The sequence below is a fragment of the Indicator indicator genome, chromosome 11, assembly GCF_027791375.1.
Source record: "Indicator indicator isolate 239-I01 chromosome 11, UM_Iind_1.1, whole genome shotgun sequence".
NCBI classification, from domain to species: Eukaryota; Metazoa; Chordata; class Aves; order Piciformes; family Indicatoridae; genus Indicator; species Indicator indicator.
In genome coordinates this window covers 8,308,096-8,318,394 of record NC_072020.1, presented here as the reverse complement: position 1 = coordinate 8,318,394, position 10,299 = coordinate 8,308,096, and the positions used below count along the sequence as shown (strand labels likewise).

The following is a 10,299-nucleotide window of genomic DNA, read 5'->3' as shown; positions in this document are numbered from 1 at the left end:
CCCATGAATAATTCAAGGCGGCCGGCGGGGACCTGCCACTGCTCCTCTGCCCAGCCGCAGCCGCTGCAGAGTGTGAGAGCCGCCAAGCCCGAGGTGCGGACCGGCCCGCACCCGGCCGGGAGCCGCTGGGCACCGCGTGTTGTGGGGCTGCCGTGAGCTCGGCGCGGCTCTCCGCAGGGAGCCCCGCTTAGAGGAAGGCGGCTGGTGGGAGTTTGAGCTCCGAGAGGAGCTGCTCTTAGCTGTCCCCGGAGCCTTTTTTCTTTTTCCATCTCCTCCTCCTCTGTGTCCCGCCAGCGTGAGCCTCTGCCGGTGGGGTGGGCACCAACGCCGCCCTCCATCCCCACCCCCAGTCATGAGGTGGTGGAGCAGGCGGCGACGGGGGAGGACTGGAGCCGGAGAAATCTGCTTGGCCACTGTGTTTCAGTGCCTCTCTCTCTCCTAGAGCTGCTCTGGATTGCAAAAGTGGAGGGGGGAACTGAAACGAAATTTCCCCTTCCCCCCCGACAAGCACAGGTTTAAAGGAAAAGAAGAAAAAACCCAACGCCCCAAGAAGAAAGAGAGAAACTTGAGTTAAACCCCTGCTGCCCCCCCACCAGCGTCCTCCCGATTGGCCGAAGAGGGGCTTGCACTGCCGCCTCGGCGCCCCATTCCCGTCCTGCGGCCGTGGGAACTAGCGTCGAGCCCCGGCGGACAGAGGTCCGGTCCCCGCTGGATGCGGTGGGGATCGAGCAATTGGCGCCCATGCACTTTCTCTTTAGGAAGAAGACAAGTAACCAAACCACGTTGTCAAACTGCTGACCCAAGAGGGAAATGAGAAGACTATGTGAGGTATTGACTGATCTGGGAATCGATACAATTTGCCTAATGCTACAGGGAATTGGGGGTTAAGTATATGTAAGGGAAGAGAGGATCCGTTTGCTGAGAGAGGACGGGACAGCTACACCTTGATACCAAAAATAACCCCCCGCAGCAGCGAGCCCGGCAGCGGCGAGGTACGAGGACGGGATCCAGCTCTCTGCAGACCACCGGATCGATGACACCGTATTTGCAAAACTGGCCAATCGATCCCACTTGGCAAAACGACTGATCGATGGCAGCTTGCTCGTAAGCCGCTTGTAAAGCTACCTTCTCCCCACGCCTTCCAAACGCCCCTCGTAGCCTTTTTTTTTTTCCCGCCCACGCTTTTTTGTGAGGGAGGGGAGACACACTTTTACACCGCCCCCCCCCACTATCGGGGAGTCAGGCCCATCTCAAATGGCATCGTTTCCCGAGTCCGACTTTCAGATCTGCCCGCTGTGCAAAGAGATGTGCGGCTCGCCAGCTCCCCTCTCCTCCAACTCCTCCACCTCCTCGTCTTCCTCACAGACTTCCAGCTCCTCCGGGGGTGGCGGCTCCTCCTGCGGTGGCCCGCCACGGCGGCTGCACGTCCTGCCCTGCCTGCACGCCTTCTGCCGCCAGTGCCTGGAGGCGCAGCGGCACCCCGGCGCGGGGGACGCGCTCAAGCTGCGCTGCCCTATCTGCGACCAGAAGGTGGTGATCTCGGAGCCCTCGGGCATGGACGCGCTGCCCTCTTCCAACTTCCTCCTCAGCAACCTGCTGGACGTCGTCGTCGTGGCTGCCACCGCCGACGAGCAGAAGAACGGCCGCGCCGCCGGGACCGGCCCCGCGGCCGGCTCCGGCGCGGGAGGGGGCGGCGGCAACAACCGCCACCACGGTCGCCCGCCGCCTCCGCACCGCGCCGCCGGCTCCTCGCCCGCTGCCGCCGCATCGGCCGCGCCCTCCTCGACGTCGTCCTCCTCCTCAGGCGGCAGCTCGGCGGCGCTCCTGCTGCGACGGCCCCACAGTCGGCAGGGCGAGCCCCGCTGCAGCTCTTGCGACGAGGGCAACGCCGCCAGCTCCCGCTGCCTCGACTGCCAGGAACACCTGTGCGACAACTGCGTGCGGGCGCACCAGCGCGTCCGTCTCACCAAGGACCACTTCATCGAGCGCTTCGCCGCTGCCGGCCCCGGTGCCCCGCTCGCTCTCAGCCCGCCCTACCCCGCCTCGCCCTACAACATCCTCTCCGTCTTCCCTGACCGGGCTAGCTACTGTCAGCACCACGACGACGAGGTGAGCGATTGCGCGGCGCGAAGCGGGAGGGGGACAGCCGCGCTCCCGCCCCTGGCCGGCGCCAGAGGGCCCCCGCCCGCCTCGCACCCTCTGGCGGGCGGGCCGGCAGTGGAGGGCGGGTGGTGGCTGGGACGAGCCGCGGTGCTTCTCCCACCTTCGGAGGCGGTTGACGTGCGGGGTAGTCTTCGCGGGGGGACGACAGGGCCGTCCCTCCGATGGCCAGTGTTGGGGGCGGGAGCCGCTAACGGCCCGGGGGAGAGCTCCCTCAGGGCGCCGCTCCGCGTCGTCGCCTGGCAGGAAGAGGAGGAGGTGCGCTGGGGGAGCCGCTGCCGCGGGAGGCGATGGTCGGAGCCTGGGGCTGCTGCCGGTGCTGCCTCTCGGAGGGAGCTTGGGCGCCTAGTAAGGGGTGGCGAGGCCGTGGAGATAGCAGTGAGAAGAGTCTGGTGTATCCCAAGCCCATAATGTTTCTATATGCAAAGTTAAATTACAGTAGAGCCAATTGCAACCGTGTTCGGCAGGTAGCCCATCGAAAAATAAAAAAATTAATACATAAGGGACGGAAGATAACAGTAATGAGGAAATGAGTATTTCGACTACCTTCAGTTAAAAAAAAAAAAAGGGGGGGGGGAAGGAGGGTAGCAAAGATGTTCATCCTTGCCTGTATCAGCTACCTCTGGTAAGCTACAGTAAGCTACAGTTCTTGGATGACGTGTTACTTGCCTCTGTGGTGCAAATGAGAGCTTTCTTCAACAAACAAAAATGGAAACATGGTTTAGTGGTCTGCATTTCAAATGCCTTGCTCACAAGTTTTGTTTCTGATAAGTTTCACAGATCTAAAATGCTGCGACTTCTTCAAAACTTACTTGAAAGCGTTTTAAGTTTTATTGGGATATAGTTTCTTGCTATGGTAGTTTGAAGCTTGATTTTCATCTGAAATTGGAGTCAGTTGTGGGGATGTTACTGGAATTTTCCATTAACTTCAGTGTTCGACATGGTTTCCTCCCAGTATGGATTCAAGACAGCACAAGAAGCCACCTCAGGGTAAAAACCTGAGGACAGTTACACAAGAGTTTTCTGTGGGATGCTTGCTTAACTGATACATGAAGATGTTTAGCCTAGTGAAATGTGATGCCTTTGTTTTCAGTTTGCGAAGATGCATTTTCTATCCTCTAATGCAGCTATATGTCTGAAATAATTTTCTAAAATGGTTTAGAAGATATTTTCTGGTTTCTTGAAGTTGCTAGTGCCTGAGGACAGAAAGTAGGAATTCTGTGGAAAAAAATGTAAAATGATATTTGAGGTGGGGCTGTGCTCAAGGGGCGAGGAAGCTAAATTGCAGAAAACCCAACCGAACAAAACCTGCAAAAAGAACCAACCTCCAAAACCCAGCAACTTTAGAGAAATCGGCCTGTGTATGGCTTTTCGTGGTATCCAAGTATCTTCCTGCTCATGAGCTTCCAAAAGAACATAGTAATGCTTTGCTTCGTTCTGGCATTCAGTATGTCCTTAATGTGCTAAAAGAGCTATGTTTCTGTATTCATTTTGAAGTATAACTTTGGACTTGTGGTATGGGCTAAGAAGCTTCTAGTTCTTGTGTTCTCGGCATCACAATTTGTTGTCGAAGTGTGTAAAATGAAACAATGGAGGGCTCTTGGCCATAGCATAGACTATTCAGTTGTATTCACCACCACCTGGTGAAGACTAGCTAAGGACCAGTGCTCCAAGGCATTTTGTAGACTTAAAAGCTTAAATTGCAACGGGAAAAAAGATACTCTAGTCTTGCTTAAACTTACAGTTTTTCTAGAACTCCTTATTTAAAAAAAACTTATTTTACATAACTAACTTTTTTCAACTAACGTGTCTCTTAGGAGTGGTTTTGGGTGTTCTTATGTTCTGTAGATCTAGAAATCGTTCTAAAACAAGTGAAAAATTTCAGGCCTTTGGCTCCCGTTGAAAGGCTTTTATTCCCCAAGTTAATGGTCTACTACTGTTCTTGATTAGTGAGTTTTGGTGGTTCCTTACTGTGGGAGTGCCTGATCAGTATTTACAAGTATTTATTTTTCACCCAAGGGGAAATATTTGGGAGAGACTATGACTGTTGGGAGCAGTTTATACTGTGCATTTTCTTACTTTTGCTAAGAATGTAGGTGAGGCATACAATTTTTTTGAGAAAGGGGGTCTGCAAAACTGAGGGTTATTGCTAGTTTAATTCTGAGAATGCTGTTTACAGCCTCACAAAAGGAGGGCCAGTAGAAAGACAGCCTTTCAAGACACTACTTAGGTGATGCACTATAGGCTTTGGCTGTCTAATAGTACAAAAACAAACCTAAAATGCAAGGCAGGAATGGTAGCTTGAAATCTTAATAGTTACAAACTCTGGTTCTGCTCATCAGGTTAAGTGGGAAAACCTGGTGACAGAGCAGGGTATTCCTTCAGACTAATGTCATGCAGGTGAAGGTTGAGCACAGGCAGATCTTATGTGTAAACTAGCAGAATAGTAATTCTCTTGGATGCAGAGTTCTCCTTTCTTATTCTATTGGAGATCAGTTGTAAAGAGTGACTGAGTCTGTCCCTGAGGTTTTTCTGGGCCAAAGCAGCTGGCTGTCTTCTTAGAATATAATTCCTGTTTGTCTAACATCACTACACGTCACCTTTGCTTCCATTCCTTTCTATTCTTTCCACCTTTCCTTCTGGGAATCACCATCCATCTGTCATAATTTTTCCTCCTTCCACTCCTGTTTTGAGACTCCCTCCAGTGAGAAGGGAAATAGCACCGTGGGTGGTTACTTACTGGATGTTTCAAGTTTCAAGACTATGGGTATGCAGTTGCTTATCCTTTCAATGGAGAGAAAAGCAGACTTTAGTCTCTCTACTGTCATGTCTGGATCAGTCTCTAGCTGAGTTGGTTCTGGTGTCAGTTGAGCTGTTGAGTATATACAGTCACTGACAGCAGAGAATACTGCATGTTAATGTAGCAGCAAACATTAGAGAAAGTGGATATCTGAACGCTTTAGAGTGGCTATTGCCTGCAAACACTGCAGTGGTGCATGAAAGAAAAGTAAACTCCTGGACAAAAAAAAGGGGGGGCAAGTCTTTCTTTGGCCTGGAGCTGCTGTTGAATGGCAGTCGGTTGCTTACCACTTGGAACCTTGCTGTCTGAGGTAAAATGCTACCCAGGCAGCAAGGGAAACATGTAATCTCAGTCAGATTTTAGAGCACTCTTGTGAGTGCCGACACAACTCTACAGATGGGGCAATATTTGTTTCAATCCTGAGTTTTTAAATTTTTTTTTTCTGTGTGACCACGTTTGTTGCATCACTAGAACTATAAATGTTACAGTAGTAACTAGGTGTTACTGATATTAAAAGCCACTAGAAAAGGACTTAAAGGTTTTAATTTAGTCTTATCTATAATTAAATCAAATATGCTAACTGGTATGACAAAGTGTGTTTGACTGTCTCATTTCTCAGACTGAAAGAGAATCTTTTTTTTCTGTAGAATGCTGAATAGACTACATGCCAAACTAGATGCTTAGAAAAATGTGTTGGAACAACTGCAGGATACTTGGTTGGTATAGATAAACTACCTGAATTCAAATAAGTTTGTTGTGGAAAGGGCTCAAAATATCAAATAATATGGGGTTTCTTGTATGCTGACTCAGCTGCTACATGCTTTAGTATCACTTTGTGCTAACAGTGGTGGATGGCCAGAACACTTCCAATAGCAGCTTTCTAACAATTTTCTGAGGAAAGTTTGGAGTAGTCAAATTCAGTCAGTGTAATGGTTTGTGACCGCCTAGTTCTCTTTCCCTTCTAGAAGTGGTTCTCAGACTACAAGGCCAAAGCCCTGTGGCACCATGGCTTCCTCTGCAATCTTTCTTGCCTCTGCCACACTTCATTCCTTTTGCTTGCATCAGTTCTAGCTCTTCATTGATCAGATTGATTCACAAACTCAATCTATGCCAGGTGAGTGAAATGGCTGGGATTCTTTAGGCCAGAGAAGAGGAGACTGAGGGGGGACCTTATCATTCTCTACAACTACCTGAAGGGAGGTTGGAATGAGGAGAGGGGCCAGCCTCTTCACCTTGATGATAAGTGACAGGACTAGAGGAAATGGTTACAAGCTATGATAGGGGAGGTTTAGACTGGATATTAGGAAATAACCTTTTAACTGAAAGGGTTATCAAATACTGGAAAGGTCTGCCCAAGGTGATGGAGGAGTCATTGTCCCTGGGGCTGTTGAAGCACCATGTGGACCTGGTGCTAAGGGATGTTACAGTGTTGACCCTTTAGTGCTGGGCTGAGGGTTGGACTGGATGATCTTTGAGGTCTCTTTCAACCAGATACATTCTGTGATATTCTGTATGAGGGAAAATGAGGAATAGCCTGGCTAGGAAGGAAGAGTAGGCTTGATATGGTCATTGCCATCACTGGCAAACTGAATAACACAGTGCTCCCAGCAATGTCCAAGGCATGGTCTCAGCAAAACAGTTACCTAATACAAAGGGATTTAATATGCCTCTGTCCCTGCTTCTGTGTCTCTTGCTCAAAGGCTATTTATAATTAAACTGCAGTATGTGATGCAGGCTCTTGCTTTTCCTTTTCTTTAATGTTATTTGATTCTTTTTGTTTTTTTTTAAACATAAAATAATTAGAACTGAAGAAGCACATCATGGAGTTAGTTTGTTTTACTATGCAGTACTTCATTGTGTTGCTGCTATTGTGGCTGCTATAGCTTTCGCTTTAGAGAAGAATGTACACATGAGATAGAGAAATTCATAGTTCCAGGATATGTGAGAAACTGCATATATTTATTTATATTAATGCACTCTTCATTTAGTGTTACTTACTGTTTCTTTTCTGATACCAAATGCACGTCCAGCAGGTGCCCATTCTGAGAACAATACTTTGGATTTGGTTAGTGATATTTGTTTTCTTTTTTTTTCCTGGTGAAGAAAGTAAGATAGTGAGTTATCTTGTTCATATGTAGTCTATGTAATGTGGATTTAATGTCTTCAGAACAATGAAGACTTTTAATAATCTTTAATTTCACACTTATTTTTAAACTTACAAATAATGGTCAGATATTTGGTGCTAGGCAGGTCACATCTTGGATTGCCTTACTTTCCTTTTAGCTGCCTCTTTTCCACTACACCTTTTTGATTCTTAGATCTTCCTGGTGCATAAAAGCATTTTATTTAGCTGCTTCTCTTTTGCAAAAGAAAAAAACTTCGCTGGGCTTAGAACAGCTACAGTATCATACTGGGTAGAAGCAAAACCTCTTTCTCTCCTTGCATTACTGTGACTGATGTTCAAATATTCTCAACAATATAGGGTAAATACAGTAAAGTTGTGTGGCTTTTTTTTTTTTTGTGGTCATAGTCTGATACCATTATGCTACTGGCCTAATTAAGTGAGTAAAAACTGGAAGAGACAGACATGTCTTTTTAGGCAACTTTCATGGCCCATTTTTACTTTTGGGAATGTCCTTGGAAAAAAAATCAGTATCGGTACAGTAGAAATTTGCAGGTTGCATCACAGATTTCAGGTTACTTCCTTGAAAATAGGGCTGCAGGTGTGCAAACATAGGCATGAAACTAGTCTACTGTATAATGAGAACTTTTTAAAGAGAGAAGTTTTCTTTTTAACTTCAGTTTTGCTAAAATTGTCAAAGTACACCTTTTAAGTTGGAGAGAGGGTCTCCTCAACTTAGAGAGGAAGTACTGTAGGACAAGTTTCTCCTTTTAGCTAAATCTTCAGAGCATTTAAACATGCTTGCTAGACCACGCTTCCTTAGAGGAAAACTACTTAGTTCCTCTGTTTTAAAGTTAAGAAGCTATCATTCTTCTTTCAATACTATCTTGACCCTGTCTCTTCCTAGTTCTCCTCCCATGCTCCCTTCCTTCCTGCAAAATTGTTAGTGTCTTTCCATCAGACAAAGAATCATGATGTGTTGAGAACGCAGACCTAAGCTGTATGAACAATGCACTGAATGCAAGACTAACATTATCACAGATAAGATTTCACAGGAGGGGTTTGTTGTCTTTAGCTATAATCCACTTTCAATAGAGCTGTTACAAATATAATCATAGAGTGGATCATAATTGTGTAGTTGATAGAATGATAGGATAAAAGCAATACTAAAAACTAAGTCTTAAAGCATAGAAATACTGGACAGGAGTGTGAGTACAGGTTGGCAATGCAAGTATTGGTTAATGTAATGCATGGGTGTCCCTGATAGGCATATGTCCTTGCTTTTAGCTGTTCTCATCATGGGCTCAGCTGCAACTCCTTCCATGGGTGGTTTCCTACTTTCTTTGGCTCTGCTTGTTGAAAGGCTCTGTGTGTGTGGGATGGGTTTGGTCCTCTTGTTTAGCAAATTGTGATTGTGCATCCAAACATGTTAAAGAATCAGAGCAATGCTATTTTTCTAATGACCTCAAAAGACCCTTTACTATGCAGTATTGCTTTGGACAACCACTTTTTCCTTCCCTGTGCCATTGTAAAGAGAAATTGTATGTGGCTAATACAGCAGTAGTACTTTCCTAAAGTTCTTTTGACTTTGGATCTACATTCTTCCTCTTATCAGCCCTCAACAAAACAAATCTCAGCTATGGAGTCCATAGCTAATAATCTTATTTAGGAACTAAAAATGCTGATGAGCTTTGAATGCTGTAGCTGTTCAGCATGAAAAGGAGCAAAACTCTACCCACAGAGGAGGCTCACAAATGTTTTGTGTTCTACCATGCTGCCTCTTGGATCTGTATGCAACACTGGCACTTTCTGACAAGAATGAACTCAATTACATGTTCAGCTGTAGGAAATAAGACCTCAATTCACTTGAGTTTATAAAATGCATTTCTAAAACCTTGGATGGTGAGCTTGTTATATAGGATGATGTCCGGTGAGCGGTTTTTCTACATACATATGTGAAATACTTCTGAAGTGACTAAGACTTGAACTGGAAACTTTCTGCTGTATGCCTCTGCACTGGTGCTGACTTAGAGAAAGGGCTTACCTTCTAGCAGTAGGTAGGTAACCTGAGGCAGTTCCTAAACTTGTCTCATTAGCAGTGGGTGCAAGCCACTTTCCACAGTTTTTAAAATTTTGGGGACTGTGAGATATGTCTTCAGTGCTATAGTGGAAATCATCTCTACCAAAAAAAAAGATAGCATATTAAACTTGTTCCCAAAATGGGCAGATTAATCCAACCAAAGAATGCTGTTATGCTAAGTATTTGTCTTACAAAGATCACACAAGTAATTAAGGTTCTCAGTACCAGTACTCCACAGGACTGTAAAAATAGCAGCTGCCTGCGTTTGGATTTTAAGGCAGGGAAGAATAGTCCTTTAGTGAGCTAAAGGTAATATATAAACTTGTGTTGATTCATTTTCCCTTTAATGTTGGTCTCCAGGGATAACCAAGATATTTAAAGATACTTTGTCAAGTTTGCCAAACCTTGTCTCCTTGTTTCTATGCATTACATGCCCATCCCATGCATTTTGTAGATACCCAGTGTTGTTATAAATTACCATCTACTCAAAGATTTCCTGGTTAAGGTATTGTAAATGTACAGAACTACCCAAATTCTTTGTTTGGACTAAAAGGCTGTCAGGGATGTAAGATTCAGAAATCAATCTTCAGGGGAATTATCAAATGGTAGAGCTTGTGGCTTTATCTTCTCCATACCCATGTTGTCTTGGGTTTTGTCATGTTTGTGTGTTTAGGTACTTGCAGTCCAGAGTGGCAGGCATATGCTAGAAGACTAATTTTATGCAGCCTTTTGTTCAGCTGCTCTTGATTAACAAAAGGCAAACTATCATTTAGGGGAAAATGTCAGCTATCAAACTTCAAATCCTCCCCTTTTCCCTCCCCCTTCACTTCAGTGGTTCTTATTACTCAGGCCATTCATGCTGTCAGTTATGTGCACAATATAAAAATCCCTAGCCTTAAATCTTCACTGCAAGCGAAGCTCCAAAGCTGTCTGCATTATGGATGCTGTTAAGCCTTTTGTAGTCCAACCTCTAGTGCCTGCATCAAGGGACTAGAGAATGCAGCAGTGAGGGCTGGTAGTGTGGTCTGTGAATCGCCACTGAACTAGTCAGTACTGGTCCCTGTTGTTTGAGGTTACTACTATTCCTGATCCTGTAACCTTGAGTAATGCCATGTCAGGTGATTGAGGGTGTAGGAG

The 10,299-nt window shown here is 46.0% G+C and overlaps 1 protein-coding gene across 1 annotated transcript in view; it reads left to right on the top strand.

Moving 5' to 3' along the window:
• Positions 1–1,254: 1,254 nt before the first annotated feature.
• TRIM71 (tripartite motif containing 71) overlaps positions 1,255–10,299 on the top strand; it is a 52,415-nt gene continuing 43,370 nt past the window's right edge. The window contains exon 1 of the mRNA XM_054385086.1: positions 1,255–2,109. Coding sequence (XP_054241061.1) covers positions 1,255–2,109 — 855 coding nt within the window. The remainder of the gene's footprint in view (positions 2,110–10,299) is intronic.